The sequence below is a fragment of the Salvelinus fontinalis genome, chromosome 32 (assembly GCF_029448725.1).
Source record: "Salvelinus fontinalis isolate EN_2023a chromosome 32, ASM2944872v1, whole genome shotgun sequence".
Lineage (NCBI taxonomy): Eukaryota > Metazoa > Chordata > Actinopteri > Salmoniformes > Salmonidae > Salvelinus > Salvelinus fontinalis.
In genome coordinates this window covers 39,824,827-39,841,788 of record NC_074696.1, presented here as the reverse complement: position 1 = coordinate 39,841,788, position 16,962 = coordinate 39,824,827, and the positions used below count along the sequence as shown (strand labels likewise).

Here is a 16,962-nt window from a genome sequence, read left to right as displayed (position 1 = left end):
TAACCACAGTATGATTTGATTTGATCATATAACCTATGCCATTTCGAAGATCCACAGTCATGCGTGCATGCATTTTACATATGGGTGGTCGCGGGAATCAAACCCCGCTATCCTAGCGTTTGCAAGCTCCCGTGCTCTACCGACTGAGCTACAGAGGATCCACAAGTTGACCACGAGTCACAGCTAGAAAGCTAAATGTGTCCCGTGGATCTATACGGCACCACTGAAGCCAGCTACCCTTTTTTAGAATGAAAGCGTGTCCGAGTCATGTTGTGGCTGTGTCACCACGTGGACTTAGCAGCACCCGGGACCATACTGTGACCAGATGGGCAATTATAACCAGTAAACTGCTTCTTCAACTGGTTCTTCAGTGTAAAAGGTCGATCGGCGTATCAATCCTGACCGTATCAATCCTGACCTAATACCTAAGTATTTCATCATCGCTCATATTTTCCCGACGGGCTGCGACGTGTTCCTGTGCGATGAAACGCTGAGTCGTGCCTGGGATGGCGGGAGGCGTGCGTGGTGGGAGGAGCCTAGCGCTCCAGCACCACGTTCACCAGGCGTCTCCCCTCTTCTCCGTTATGATTTAAACGTCCAGACTGATCTCGGATCAGCGTTCCTACCCTCGAGGCGTCATGAGTATAGACCCTCGCCCCTAGTTAGGATGAATGGCCATAGACAGGATTTTGTCTGACTGTGTGATCTAACCTCCTGGCTATTGTCATGTCAATTAAATGATACACAATACAGAATCACGGTAATAGATTTCAACATGTTAATTTGTTTGGCTAGCCAATGCAGTCCCGTTAGAGTACTTAGCAGAGCTTCTCCGCCGCTCGTTCAGCACGGACGGTGAGTCAATTTCACCTGCAGTCCAAAATGACGACGGCCATGTGGGCACGTCTCCCCTCCAATCTGTTCTTTATTTACCCAGTTAATTCTGGACGTGGCAGCCATTTGCATTTTCCCTCCCCGTAGTGTCAGTGGGCGGCTGTGAGCTGCTTTCCAGCTCTATAGTCTCTGTGGAGGCCCCCGCCACTGTAATTAGTCTCTCTGTGTGGAGATTGAGACACACACATACACACACACACACACTCTAGTGGCTCATTTACTCCTTCTCAATATCATATCATGTGTGGGTTTGTGTCTGCGGAGAAACATTAACACGCACACACACACTGTGAGGCTTGTTTACTCCTCACTAGGACCGAACCCTGGTACCAGACAAAAACCCACACATGATATTTACATGTCTGGGTTATAATGTCTTTCAGATGACCCTCACCAGCTCCCGGGTTTGTCTGTCCCTCTTCCCTTCTTCCCATACCTCTCTGTCACACCCACTATCCATTACTCTCGCGTTCTCTTTCTGCCCCCCCCCCCCCCCCCCCCCCCTTTGTCTCTCTCTCCCTCTCTCATACCTCCTTTCCTCCCCATCTCCCCAGTGGGAGGAGATCAGTGGCGTGGATGAGAAGTACAAGCCCATCAGGACCTACCAGGTGTGTAACGTGATGGAGCCGGCGCTGCAGAACAACTGGCTGCAGACGGGCTGGGTGGCGCGGCGTGGCGGCCAGCGCATCTTCGTGGAGCTGCAGTTCACGCTGCGCGACTGCAACAGCATCCCGGGCGTGGCGGGCACCTGCAAGGAGACCTTCAACCTGCTCTACGTGGAGTCGGACAAAGACCTGGGCCGGGTGACCCGCGAGGAGCGCTACACCAAGATCGACACCATCGCCGCCGACGAGAGCTTCACGCAGGGCGACCTGGGCGAGAGGAAGATGAAGCTCAACACGGAGGTGCGGGAGATCGGACACCTGAACCGGAAAGGGTTCCACTTGGCGTTCCAGGACGTGGGGGCGTGCGTGGCCTTGGTGGCGGTGCGGGTGTACTACAAGCGCTGCCTGGCCACGGTGCAGAACCTGGCTGTGTTCTCCGATACGGTTGCCGAGGCGGCGTTCGCCACCCTGGTGGAAGTCAGGGGCGCCTGCGTCAACAATTCCGAGGTGGACACGGACAGCCCTCCCAGGATGCACTGCAGCGCCGAGGGGGAGTGGCTGGTGCCCATCGGGAAGTGCAGCTGTTCAGCGGGTTACGAGGAGGGCCACAGCAGCTGTGAAGGTAAGACATAAGAGAGGGATGGAAGGATGTATGTCAAGTGAGTGAGGGAACGAGAGGAGGAAGGAGAGGCTGGAAACAAATGAATGGCAGGGGACAATGTTGTTGCCTAGTTAAATAAGATATGGAAGTAAGTCATCACTAGAAATGTTCCGTTTTTGACCTCAAGCAGTTCTGTCTGGCTGTTTGAGATATTCCATCAACAACATGTAGTCATGTTTGAGGGCAGACAACAGTCTTACATTGTGAAGGGAAATGGGTGAAACGGTGTTATGAGTAGGATGAGTCAGGCACATGTCCTCAGGTATTCATTGTATTCAACAAGACGGCATTTGTAATATCAATGACTGTAGCGAATTGCTTTGAGAATGTGGCACATGGGCAGTTCACGGCCAACTAACACACACACACACACACACACACACACACACACACACACACACACACACACACACGCCCTCGGGCCAGTGTAAAGGTAGTGGGTGATGTTAGCGCTCTGACGCAGGAGTAGACATGCTGGTTCATCCTCACACCCAGTGGCTCAGACGGCCATAGCAGAGAGAGCGACTGGTGTCTGCCGTCAACTTTCACATCCCATCTTGTGTCTTTGTGCAAATAGCCAACAGAGAGAGACAGAGAGATACAGAGAGAGAGAGAGACAGAGAGAGAGAGACAGAGAGAGAGAGACAGAGAGAGAGAGACAGAGAGAGAGAGACAGAGAGAGAGAGACAGAGAGAGAGAGAGAGACAGAGAGAGAGAGACAGAGAGAGAGAGACAGAGAGAGAGAGACAGAGAGAGAGAGACAGAGAGAGAGACAGAGAGAGAGAGACAGAGAGAGAGAGACAGAGAGAGAGACAGAGAGACAGAGAGAGAGAGAGAGACAGAGAGAGAGAGAGACAGAGAGAGAGAGAGACAGCGAGAGAGAGACAGAGAGAGAGAGAGACAGAGAGACCCACAGAGAGAGACAGAGACCCACAGAGAGAGACAGAGACCCACAGAGAGAGACAGAGACCCACAGAGAGAGACAGAGACCCACAGAGAGAGACAGAGACCCACAGAGAGAGACAGAGACCCACAGAGAGAGACAGAGAGAGACACAGAGAGAGACAGAGACCCACAGAGAGAGACAGAGACCCACATAGAGAGACAGAGACCCACAGAGAGAGACAGAGACCCACAGAGAGAGACAGAGACCCACAGAGAGAGACAGAGACCCACAGAGAGAGACAGAGACCCACAGAGAGAGACAGAGACCCACAGAGAGAGACAGAGACCCACAGAGAGAGACAGAGACCCACAGAGAGAGACAGAGACCCACAGAGAGAGACAGAGACCCACAGAGAGAGACAGAGAGACCCACAGAGAGAGACAGAGAGACCCACAGAGAGAGACAGAGAGACCCACAGAGAGAGACAGAGAGACCCACAGAGAGAGACAGAGAGACCCACAGAGAGAGACAGAGAGACCCACAGAGAGAGACAGAGAGACCCACAGAGAGAGACAGAGAGACCCACAGAGAGAGACAGAGAGACCCACAGAGAGAGACAGAGAGACCCACAGAGAGAGACAGAGAGACCCACAGAGAGAGACAGAGAGACCCACAGAGAGAGACAGAGAGACCCACAGAGAGAGACAGAGAGACCCACAGAGAGAGACAGAGAGACCCACACAGAGAGACCCACACAGAGAGACCCACAGAGAGAGACACACAGAGAGAGACACACAGAGAGAGACACACAGAGAGAGACACACAGAGAGAGACACACACAGAGAGACACACAGAGAGACACTGACAGAGAGAGAACAAATTGCACTTTATGGCAGCGAGGTGTGTGGTCCACTTGCAAAACAAGATTTCATCAAATGGGACAAACACCCCATTTAAACCATGCATGCAAAGTTCTGTAAGATTCTCCTACATATCCAGAGGAAAACTACAAACAATGCATGCAGGGCAGAATTAGGCCAATATCCACTAATAATAAAAACTCAAAAAAGAGCAATTAAGTTTTGGAAACATCTAAAATACAGTGACCCCCTCTCATATCACTACCAAGCCCTGCAATACCAAGAGCTGAGCAAAGAAAAGAGTCCCCTCATCCAGCTGGTCCTGGGGCTGAGTTCACAAACTTGTTCTACTAACACACTGAAGCCTCAGGACCAGAACATCCAATCAATCAGAATAAACCAAATTACAACACAGTCAAAACAAAACTACATTGCTTATTGGGAAACACAAGCACAAGCACAAAGCAAAATGCAGTGCTATCTGGCCCTAAATTGACAGTACACCGTGGCTAACTATTTGACCATGGTTACTGATCAAAACCTTAGAAAAACCTTGACAAAGTACAGGCTCAGTGAGCACAGCCTTGCCATTGAGAAGGGTAGACACAGGAAAACCTGGCTCCCTGTAGAGGAAAGGCTGTGCAACCACTGCACAACAGCAGAACCTGAGACGGAGCTGCATTTCCTGACAAAATGTCAAAAATATAAAACAATTAGAGAGTGTCATTTCCCCAAATTTGAAACTCTTATTCAAGGTTTCAAAGACCTCTCTGATGAGGATAGGCTACCCGTCCTGTTGGGGGAGGACGCAGAGAGCTGTGGGTTGGCAGCGCACTACATTGCTGCCTGCCACAAGTTGAGGGACAGTGTCTGACAGACCAATCAACCTGCATATGTACTCTACTGTATGTTTATTGTTATTGTTGAATGTGTTGGTTATTTTGACCATTGGTTATTGTTGTTTCTGTTGTCCCTTTGACCATTTTGAATCTCATTTTTATATTGTAAAAAAAGCTTTGGCAATATGTACACTGTTACGTCATGCCAATAAAGCAAATTGAATTTAATTGAAATTGACTGAGAGAGAGAGAGACTCAGAGACTCAGAGACTCAGAGACTCAGAGACTCAGAGACTCAGAGACTCAGAGACTCAGAGACTCAGAGACTCAGCGAGACTCAGAGACTCAGCGAGACTCAGAGACTCAGCGAGACTCAGAGACTCAGAGACTCAGCGAGACTCAGAGACTGAGAGAGACAGAGACTGAGAGAGACAGAGACTGAGAGAGACAGAGACTGAGGGGGGAGAGAGCGTGAAAGAGGGGGGAGAGAAAAAATACGGAGAACAAAGTGTTACTGGTTTACTGAGAAGAGTCCCTCAAGGCTGACTGGCTTGGATTTTCCTGGTAGAATATATGAGTGCTTGTGACTGTGTGGACTTAATGCCTGTTCCAAGAATGGTGTATTATTTGTGGGTGTGGGTGTTTTACAGGGAGTTGTGTGTTAAGGGAATGGGAGAGGGAGTCACAGAGAGCAGGTAGAGCAAGAGAACATGACTGGGAGGGATAGAATGAGTAGTAGGGGAGGAGAGAGGCTCGCAGTTCAGACAGAGGCAGAGAGAGAGAGAGAGAGAGAGAGAGAGAGGCTCGCAGTTCAGACAGACAGAGGCAGAGAGAGAGAGAGAGAGGCTAGCAGTTCAGACAGACAGAGAGAGAGGCTAGCAGTTCAGACAGAGAGAGAGAGAGGCTAGCAGTTCAGACAGAGAGAGAGAGAGGCTAGCAGTTCAGACAGAGAGAGAGAGAGGCTAGCAGTTCAGACAGACAGACAGAGAGAGAGAGAGGCTAGCAGTTCAGACAGACAGACAGAGAGAGAGAGAGGCTAGCAGTTCAGACAGACAGACAGAGAGAGAGGCTAGCAGTTCAGACAGACAGAGACAGAGGCTAGCAGTTCAGACAGACAGAGAGAGAGCCTAGCAGTTCAGACAGACAGAGACAGAGGCTAGCAGTTCAGACAGACAGAGACAGAGGCTAGCAGTTCAGACAGACAGAGACAGAGGCTAGCAGTTCAGACAGACAGAGACAGAGGCTAGCAGTTCAGACAGACAGAGACAGAGGCTAGCAGTTCAGACAGACAGAGAGAGAGGCTAGCAGTTCAGACAGACAGAGACAGAGGCTAGCAGTTCAGACAGACAGAGACAGAGGCTAGCAGTTCAGACAGACAGAGACAGAGGCTAGCAGTTCAGACAGACAGAGACAGAGGCTAGCAGTTCAGACAGACAGAGACAGAGGCTAGCAGTTCAGACAGACAGAGAGAGAGCCTAGCAGTTCAGACAGACAGAGACAGAGGCAAGCAGTTCAGACAGAGTTAGAGGCTAGCAGTTCAGACAGAGAGAGAGGCTAGCAGTTCAGACAGACAGAGAGAGAGGCTAGCAGTTCAGACAGACAGAGAGAGAGGCTAGCAGTTCAGACAGACAGACAGAGAGAGAGGCTAGCAGTTCAGACAGACAGAGACAGAGAGAGGCTAGCAGTTCAGATAGACAGACAGAGAGAGAGGCTAGCAGTTCAGACAGACAGAGACAGAGAGAGGCTAGCAGTTCAGACAGACAGAGAGAGAGAGAACAGCATAGTGGTAGAGCGAGAGCTGTATCCTCGTTGGGACTGTAGCGGGCGATTGGCCTTGTCAGTCCCCATCAGCGGCAGCCCCGGTGGAGTACTGCTCTATTCAGTGTTAATGGCGTGAATATGCAGAGACAGCACTCCCCCACCACTCCCACGGGCCCCCCCCAGCAGCAGCACTATCGATCAGCCGTAATGCTCCACTAAACTGATGAATTAGGCTGGGAATCAACACGCACTGGCATACACAGACACACAGCAGCCTCTTCTCCGGTTTATTTTGTGTGTTGGGGGGGGGGGGGGGGGGGGGGGTTCTAGATATTGACATTCTATATGAGAGAGTGGGCTTCTGTACAATACTTTTTTTACTTTACTACTGTGTTTCAAATCAAAACAGTTTTGTCAGTGTGTTCTGAGTACTTGCTCATGTGTCCTGTGTCTCTTGTTGACATGTGTGAGTAATTGCGTGTCCTGGTGTGTTTGAGCCACTCAGTACAGCGCTGAACAGGTACTGAACGGGTTTGAAGAGAGAGACCTTGTTCTGTGGAGTCTAGCAGAGTGCTGATACACTGGCTAGAGTGGGGGGGCGTGCGCATGGGGTACAGAAAGAAAGAGGGGGTTTAGGGAGTTTCGTGTGTGTGAGAGGGAAGGACTTATGAGGACATGACACACGTAACTACATACACACTCACACACACACCTTGTTTCCTTCGTCTGTGTTGGGTGATGTAGAGCTGGTCTCCAGGGAAGCCGTCTGTCTAAGCTTCCAGCCTACGGTAGACCCTCCCTCGCCCCCTACAGTCTACCTCGGCACGCAAGTGTGTGTGCGCTAGCATGCCTGTGTGTGAGCTGGTGTGTGTGTGCTCTTGTGGTTTTCCTGTTTTAATCGAGGCTAGGTGCTGTAACTGACTTGGATATAATTACAGAGACGGCGCCTGAAGCGGGTCCTCTTGTCGCAATCTCTTTGCCCCCGTACTCTGTTCTACAGCTTGAGGCCTGTTTACTTACACACTTTCTCACTCCCCAGAGTACTCCCTAAGAGTTCCCACTTCATATCTAGTGTACTGCCGACTTCCTCCCCACCTCCTTCATCTTCCCCCTTGGGTTTCTCTCTCTCCTCTTCCCTGTCTCGTTTCTCGCAGTCCCTCTCTCACATCCCATCTTTCCACTCCGCTGGTCCCACTCTCTCTTCACTCTTATCCCCATCCTCGTTCCTCTTCCGCTCTCCCTCGTTCCTCCTCCTCTCTCCCTCGTTCCTCCTTCCCGCTCCCTCGTTCCTCTGCTGGGTCCGTGTTGCAGGGTGAGGCCGGGTGAGTCAGGTTAACGGGCGTAGATTTTGGGAGGCCAAGAGACACCATTGTGGGCTAGCGCCGGTGAGTGGCCGTATGTTTGTTAGCGCCGCCCCTCTGTCGCTCTCCCTCCTACGTGTCCTCTCTGTACCTCTCTCGCTCTCTTGGGCACTTTCTCTGCTCTCCCTCCACCTCTTTCTCCGTCTTTCTCTCGCTTTTTCCCCCCTAAGCCCCTCGCACTTTTCTCTCTCTCTCTCTGGGCCTCCACTGGCACGATGCCACCCTTTCCCATCTGTTGGAAGTCAGAAAGCGGGTGGAGCCTCCCTCCCTCCCACTAATGTTCACTGTCTCTGCGCTCCGTTTCATTAATTCACACGCTGCCGGGAGGAAGACAAACCCTGCGCTTTTTAGTCCAGCATCGGATGTATTTAATTAGCCGGGCCATGAAGACGGCCCGCCGGTAACACGGGCACGGACGAGGGCCTTGAAATGGCTTGGCAGGTGGCACAGAATAAAATAGAGTTGGAACAGACCCGACCCGAGGTTTCACCTTCAGCCCTCCTTCACCCGGGAGGAAGAAGAGGGAGAGGAAGGGAGCGAAGAAAGGAACACGGAAGGGGATATGAAGAAGATGGAGGGAGGGAAACAAAGGGGCTAGGAACCAGGGAAGTAGATAATATAGAGGAGGGAGGGGGGAGAGATGGAAGGTAACGATGGAAGAGCGGGAAATGCCTTTTTTGTTCTTCCGCCCAACAGGTGTTACCACTGCAGAAAGGGGTAGTTGACTCCAGCGCTTCCCACGGTCGTGTCACGTTGGCTGGACGTCCTTTGGGTGGTGGACCATTCTTGATACTCGCGGGGAAAAATGTGGAGCGTGGAAAAACCCAGCAGCGTTGCAGTTCTTGACACAAACCGTTGCGCCTGGCGCCGACTACCATACCCCGTTCAAAGGCCACATACATCTTTTGTCTTGCCCGTTCTCCCTCTGAATGGCACACATACACAATCCATGTCTCAAATGTCCCGAGGCTTAAAAAACCTTCTTTAACCTGTCTCCTCCCCTTCATCTACACTAGTTGAAGTGGGTTTAACAAGTGACATCAATAAGAAATCATAGTTTTACCTGGTCAGTCTGTCATGGAAAGAGCAGGTGTTCCCATCAATCAATCAAATGTATTTATATAGCCCTTCGTACATCAGCTGATGTCACAAAGTGCTGTACAGAAACCCAGCCTAAAACCCCAAACAGCAAGCAATGCAGGTGTAGAAGCACGTTCCTAATGTTTTGTACGCTCAAGGTAGACTAGTTTCATAAATTGAACAGTTATATCATGATTTATGACATATTAACAGGTTCCACTTCGCTAATGATCAGATAAATGGCTACAGTGTATTGTATGAAGAACGTACATTGCGGTTTTAAAGTTTATGTCCAGAGTTTTGTTTGGACCTGAAACGATTTCAACGGAAAGAGATGACCCAGGCGTTTGATACGTTAAATCACTAGATCATTGTCCGGACTGATTTTGCGCGTGTACGTGTGTGTGCCAGCATTGCGTGTTCTCTGCGTCATACCTCTTTGAGCTGTTCTGAGAGACGTCGGTCCAACGCGTGCGTCACACACAACCCTTCCACGCACCGCAGCGAGACGTGAGCCGAGGATGCCTCCTGACTGACCCAGAGTCACCTTACCCGTGTCCTGACTCAACAACATCAGTCGGTTAACACTGGTCTAGAATCAGATTGCGTATAACTCATAACGAGCTGTGTCCTGTCCGTGTTAAATCAATCCCATTGTGCTAACCTGGCACTCCCCTGCTACTAAGTAACCAACAGTAGGGACCAGAAGTATTGAAATAGACTGTTAGTACGCACCAACACGTGCATGCAATGTGTGTGGGAGTGTGCGTGCCTGTGTTGTTTTGGGAGTTTGTGTGTGTGTGTGTGTGTGTGTGTGTGTGTGTGTGTGTGTGTGTGTGTGTGTGTGTGTGTGTGTGTGTGTGTGTGTGTGATGTATCTGTGTGTGTGTGTGATGTATCTGTGTGTGTGTGTGTGTCTGTGTGTGTGTGTGTGTGTGTGTGTGTGTGTGTGTGTGTGTGTGTGTGTGTGTGTGTGTGTGTGTGTGTGTGTGTGTCGCCAGGCTGCGTCTGGGTCTCTGTGTTGTCAACTCTGCTAGGCTGCAGGGGGTTTTCTCTCCCAGCCCCCCTCACTGTGTAGGAAGGCTGCTTGGCCAGCTTGCCTTGGCACCGCTCTGACGCCTCGTTTTGTCGTCATTTGTCAACCCCACCCAAAGAAAATGGATGACATTTCCACAGACACCTGCGTCTCTATTATGACACACACACACACGTACACACATGTACACACACGTACACACACACACACACACATGTACACACACACAAACACACACACACAGAGATGGACGACTCGCACACGTACACATTACACACATGCGTACACACAAACACAATGGCACATATGCATGCACAGACTCTGGCTTACTACAGACTGACTACCATGCTGTCCTTAACTCACACCATCTGTTTCTGTCTCTGTCATCTATAGCCTGACACACACACACACAGTATGCAGCGGTGTGTGTGTGTCACGATTGACACCCTGAGGGGAATGTTATCAGTGACATTTCCAGTGCGGCGTGGTATAAGGAGCTCCTACCGAGCCCTCGGGTTAATGTGGGTCGGCTGTCACACTGAGAAATGGGGAGGGAGGGAGGGAGGGAGGGAGGGAGAAGCTGAACACCGTAGGTATTATACTACCAATGTGACGGACTAGAGAAGCCCCCTCTACTCACGTCTTCCTCCTCTCTCCTCTTGTTCTCTTTTTATCCTGCTTCCTCTTTCATGCCACGTGCGCCTCTTTCTTTCCTCTACTTATATATTCTCCTCCCCTCTTCCCTCCCTCTCCTCCCCCCTCTCCTCCCCCCTGGTGCCCCCTGTGTCTAGTGTCGACTCCAGTCAGCAGCCAGTCTCAGAAGGTCACCTCCCTCAAGGGGCTAGAGGGGCATACACCGCCAGGGGGGGGGGGGGGGGGGGGGGGTTAAATGTCTCCTCCCTCCCTACAGAGTGTACACTATCACTGTCCCCTCAGAGCCCCTGGCCGCCTAGTCTCACATAGTCTGATTCAGCTAGCCTCGAGAGGGAACGGGGTAATTTGTGTGTGTGTGTGTGTGTGTGTGTGTGTGTGTGTGTGTGTGTGTGTGTGTGTGTGTGTGTGTGTGTGTGTGTGTGTGTGTGTGTGTGTGTGTGTGTGTGTGTGTGTGTGTGTGTGATGACTCTGCAACCCACCAACTCCAAAATCTAATTTTAAATTCCTGGAGAGACTCTCTGATGCAGATGACTTGTATTATAATGCAGTTATCACTGAGACACATACACACACAACATACGCACCCACACACACCCAGGCAAACACACACCACATACACACACGACAAACACACCCGCATGTCTACATGCTCAGCAGAGCGCTGGTATCAGCCCCACACACTCTCACACGCTAATGTCTGACACCCTGTCTGTCTTTGTTTATCTCTGCTCACTGTTGTGGAGGCTGACACCGAATACCTGTCATCCGTTACAATGTAAATGTACTGTTGAATGAGTTATTTCCACTCGGTATCATCCATCATATTGGGCCTCGTGTGTGCCTCGGTTGAGCTGGGATGGGTAGCTCTGAGCAGTGAACTGTTTCTATGTTTATACACACACAGGGATGAAACACACATACAGTACAGTCGTGGCCAAAAGTTTTGAGAATGACACAAATATTAATTTTCACAAAGTCTGCCGCCTCATTTTGTATGATGGCAATTTGCATATACTCCAGAATGTTATGAAGAGTCATCAGATGAATTGCAATTAATTGCAAAGTCCCTCTTTGCCATGCAAATGAACTCTGCCATGCTTATTGAGTTTGAATAACAGACTGGAAGCTTCAAATGGAGGGTGGTGCTTGGAATCATTGTTCTTCCTCTGTCAACCATGGTTACCTGCAAGGAACCACGTGCCATCATCATTGCTTTGCATAAAAAAGGGATTCACAGGCAAGGATATTGCTGCCAGTAAGATTGCACCTAAATCAACCATTTATCGGATCATCAAGAACTTCAAGTAGAGCGGTTCAATTGTTTTGAAGAAGGCTTCAGGGCGCCTAAGAAAGTCCAGCAAGCGCCAGGACCGTCTCCTAAAGTTGATTCAGCTGCGGGATCAGGGCACCACCAGTACAGAGCTTCCTCAGGAATGGCAGCAGGCAGGTGTGAGTGCATCTGCACGCACAGTGAGGCAAAGACTTTTGGAGGATGGCCTGGTGTCAAGAAGGGCAGCAAAGAAGCCACTTCTCTCCAGGAAAAACATCAGGGACACACTGATATTCTGCAAAAGGTACAGGGATTGGACTGCTGAGGACTGGGGTAAATTCATTTTCTCTGATGAATCCGCTTTCCGATTGTTTGGGGCATCCCGAAAAAAGCTTGTCCGGAGAAGACAAGGTGAGCGCTACCATCAGTCTTGTGTCATGCCAACAGTAAAGCATCCTGAGACCATTCATGTGTGGGGTTGCTTCTCAGCCAAGGGAGTGGGCTCACTCACAATTTTGCCTAAGAACACAGCCATGAATAAAGAATGGTACCAACACATCCTCCAAGAGCAACTTCTCCCATCCATCCAGGAACAGTTTGGTGATGAACAATGCCTTTTCCAGCATGATGGAGCACCTTGCCATAAGGCAAAAGTGATAACTAAGTGGCTCGAGGAACAAAACATTGATATTTTGGGTCCATGGCCAGGAAACTCCCCAGACCTTAATCGGTGGACAAACAAAAACCCAGAAATTCTGACAAACTCCAAGCATTGATTATGCAAGAATGGGCTGCCATCAGTCAGGATGTGGCCTAGAAGTTAATTGACAGCATGCCAGGGCGCATTGCAGAGATCTTGAAAAAGAAGGGTCAACACTGCAAATATTGACTCTGCATCAACTTCATGTAATTGTCAATAAAAGCCTTTGATGCTTATGAAATGCTTGTAATTAGACTTCAGTATTCCATAGTAACATCTGACAAAAATATCTAAAGACACTGAAGCGGCAAACTTTGTGGAAATTAATATTTGTCATTCTCAAAACCTTTGGCCACGACTGTACACAGACAAATTAAACACACACACGCACGGATGAATTGCAAACACACACACACACACACATTCACACCCCAGTTCCTTCTTGCGGCCGTCTCTGTATGTAGTGTGTCAGGGTTTGAACTAGCGCATGGCTGGGTGATGGATGGATGGTGGTTTCATGAACTCAACACTCTTCCCAATATCAAGGTCCCCCAGTGTCCCTCAGAGAAACTGACATGAAGGAGAGAGAGGGATAAAGAGATAGAGAAAGGACCCCCTGCTCGGAAGGAAGGTCATACTCAGTGGGGAGAGTCGGACGCACACTGTCGCTCATGCTGTGCCAGACACACACACACACACACACACACACACACACACACACACAAACACACACTGTCCCTCATGCTGTGCCAGGGACACACACACTGTCCCTCATGCTGTGCCAGACACACACACACACACACTGTCCCTCATGCTGTGCCAGGGACACACACACTGTCCCTCATGCTGTGCGAGGGACGCACACAGAGTGATGAACTCGGTTTGTCATTTCAGTTTGAAAAACACAAGGACTCCCGGACATGCAACCAGGGTAGCTTGTGCCTGGCAAACACATTCATTTACGCACCCACACTTGACCATTGATTCTGTGTTTCCCACTGTAAATCCACTCGCACTTACACTGACGCCAGACATGACCGTAGACGTTTAGAGGTCCAACACACAGAGTGCCGTGACAGGCCACGCGTTCGCTTGATTTACTGTTCCAATAGCCCACCCCCCTCTGACAGACAGACAGACAGACAGACAGACAGACAGACAGACAGACAGACAGACAGACAGACAGACAGACACCCCACTGCCCATCCAGCTCTAAAACACCAGTCCCCCTCTCTCTCTCTCTCCCTCTCTTTCTCCGTCCAGTTTCATCATTATACAGTATGTCTATAAATCCCTGGTGGTTTTACGAGGCAGCAGGCAGACAGACATACAGACCGACCGTGCGGCCGGGCTGGTAAACCGCTGAGCTGTAACTGGTGATAAAAGTGTTGAATGCCCCCCCCCCCCCCCCAACACACACACACACACCCACCCTGGGGGATAAAGGTGTTGAATGCCCCCCCCCAACACACACACACACCCACCCTGGGGGATAAAAGTGACCCAGGAAGAGCCATCTCTGTGGTGACTGGGCAGCCTATCCCAGCTCTAGATGCAGAAGCTGGAGTCCCTTTGAGGTACAAAACAAACTTTTAAAAAGCCCCAGGGTGGATTTGCGGGGACATTAGGGACGGTGGGTTGTATTGGGGAGTTCAGCTCTGGGTGATGGTTTGTGAGGACAGACTATCTGTCCCTGGGGGGAGGCGGGGGGATGTCATCTGGAGGGTTTAGTTAGGGTGGGTAGACACAGTTCCCTATCCACACGCCACCTGTGATGACATATGAGCCAGCTGTTGGATCGTTACAGACCATGGTTACTGCCTCCTTCGTATGGGTCCAGAGTATGGACGGTTGTGTGTTTCTGAATAATTCAGTTCTTTTGATGGCAATGTGACGTAAGGTGTTTGACTGTGTGCATTAGGGCTGGGACGATACCAGTATTGCAATACTCGTTATTATCGTGGCAAGGAAACACAACACGAAGCAGATTTAACTTTAGAAAAACAGCCCTAATGTTGGAAACAAATATCATTATGTTGTCATCCAGTCACATTGATAGAAGACAATATGTTAGCGCTATAGCACACAATATGTTAGCGCTATAGCACACAATATGTTAGCGCTATAGCACACAATATGTTAGCGCTATAGCACACAATATGTTAGCGCTATAGCACACAATATGTTAGCGCTATAGCACACAATATGTTAGCGCTATAGAACACAATATGTTAGAACTATAGAACACAATATGTTAGCGCTATAGCACACAATATGTTAGCGCTATAGCACACAATATGTTAGCGCTATAGCACACAATATGTTAGCGCTATAGCACACAATATGTTAGCGCTATAGCACACAATATGTTAGCGCTATAGCACACAATATGTTAGCGCTATAGCACACAATATGTTAGCGCTATAGCACACAATATGTTAGCGCTATAGCACACAATATGTTAGCGCTATAGCACACAATATGTTAGCGCTATAGAACACAATATGTTAGAACTATAGAACACAATATGTTAGCGCTATAGCACACAATATGTTAGCGCTATAGCACACAATATGTTAGCGCTATAGCACACAATATGTTAGCGCTATAGCACACAATATGTTAGCGCTATAGCACACAATATGTTAGCGCTATAACACACAATATGTTAGCGCTATAGAACACAATATGTTAGCGCTATAGAACACAATATGTTAGCGCTATAGAACAAAATATGTTAGCGCTATAGCACACAATATGTTAGCGCTATAGCACACAATATGTTAGCGCTATAGCACACAATATGTTAGCGCTATAGCACACAATATGTTAGCGCTATAGAACACAATATGTTAGCGCTATAGAACACAATATGTAATAGCTAATGCACAATATGTTATAGCTATAGAACACAATATGTTATAGCTATAGAACACAATATGTTATAGCTATAGAACACAATATGTTAGCGCTATAGAACACAATATGTTATAGCTAATGCACAATATGTTATAGCTAATGCACAATATGTTATAGCTATAGAACACAATATGTTATAGCTATAGAACACAATATGTTATAACTATAGAACACAATATGTTATAGCTATAGAACACAATATGTTATAGCTATAGAACACAATATGTTATAGCTATAGAACACAATATGTTAGAACTATAGAACACAATATGTTAGAGCTATAGAACACAATATGTTAGAACTATAGCACACAATATGTTAGAGCTATAGAACACAATATGTTAGACCTATAGAACACAATATGTTAGAGCTATAGAACACAATATGTTAGAACTATAGCATACAATATGTTAGAACGATAGAACACAATATGTTAGAACGATAGAACACAATATGTTAGAACGATAGAACACAATATGTTAGAACGATAGAACACTATGTTAGAACGATAGAACACTATGTTAGAACTATAGAACACTATGTTAGAACTATAGAACACTATGTTAGAGCTATAGAACACAATATGTTAGAACACAATATGTTAGAGCTATAGAACACAATATGTTAGAACTATAAAACACTATGTTAGAACTATAGAACAATATGTTAGAACTATAGAACAATATGTTAGAACTATAGAACACAATATGTTAGAAGTATAGAACACAATATGTTAGAAGTATAGAACACAATATGTTAGAACTATAGAACACAATATGTTAGCGCTATAGAACACAATATGTTAGCGCTATAGAACACAATATGTTAGAACTATAGCACACAATATGTTAGAGCTATAGAACACAATATGTTAGCGCTATAGAACACAATATGTTAGCGCTATAGAACACAATATGTTAGAACTATAGCACACAATATGTTAGAACTATAGAACACAATATGTTAGAACTATAGAACACAATATGTTAGAACTATAGAACACAATATGTAAGAACTATAGAACACAATATGTTAGAACTATAGCACACAATATGTTAGAACTATAGAACACAATATGTTAGAACTATAGAACACAATATGTTAGAACTATAGAACACAATATGTTAGAACTATAGAACACAATATGTTAGAACTATAGAACACAATATGTTAGAACTATAGAACACTATGTTAGAACTATAGAACACTATGTTAGAACTATAGCACACAATATGTTAGAACTATAGAACACAATATGTTAGAACGATAGAACACAATATGTTAGCGCTATAGCACACAATATGTTAGCGCTATAGCACACAATATGTTAGCGCTATAGCACACAATATGTTAGCGCTATAGCACACAATATGTTAGCGCTATAGAACACAATATGTTAGCGCTATAGAACACAATATGTAATAGCTAATGCACAAT

The 16,962-nt window shown here is 47.7% G+C and overlaps 1 protein-coding gene across 2 annotated transcripts in view; it reads left to right on the top strand.

The window, feature by feature from the left end:
* Nucleotides 1-16,962, top strand: part of LOC129831335 (ephrin type-A receptor 7-like) — a 167,685-nt gene that overhangs the window by 40,479 nt on the left and 110,244 nt on the right. For both annotated transcript variants that reach the window (XM_055894657.1, XM_055894658.1), the window contains exon 3: nt 1,449-2,121. In XM_055894657.1, coding sequence (XP_055750632.1) covers nt 1,449-2,121 — 673 coding nt within the window. The remainder of the gene's footprint in view (nt 1-1,448; nt 2,122-16,962) is intronic.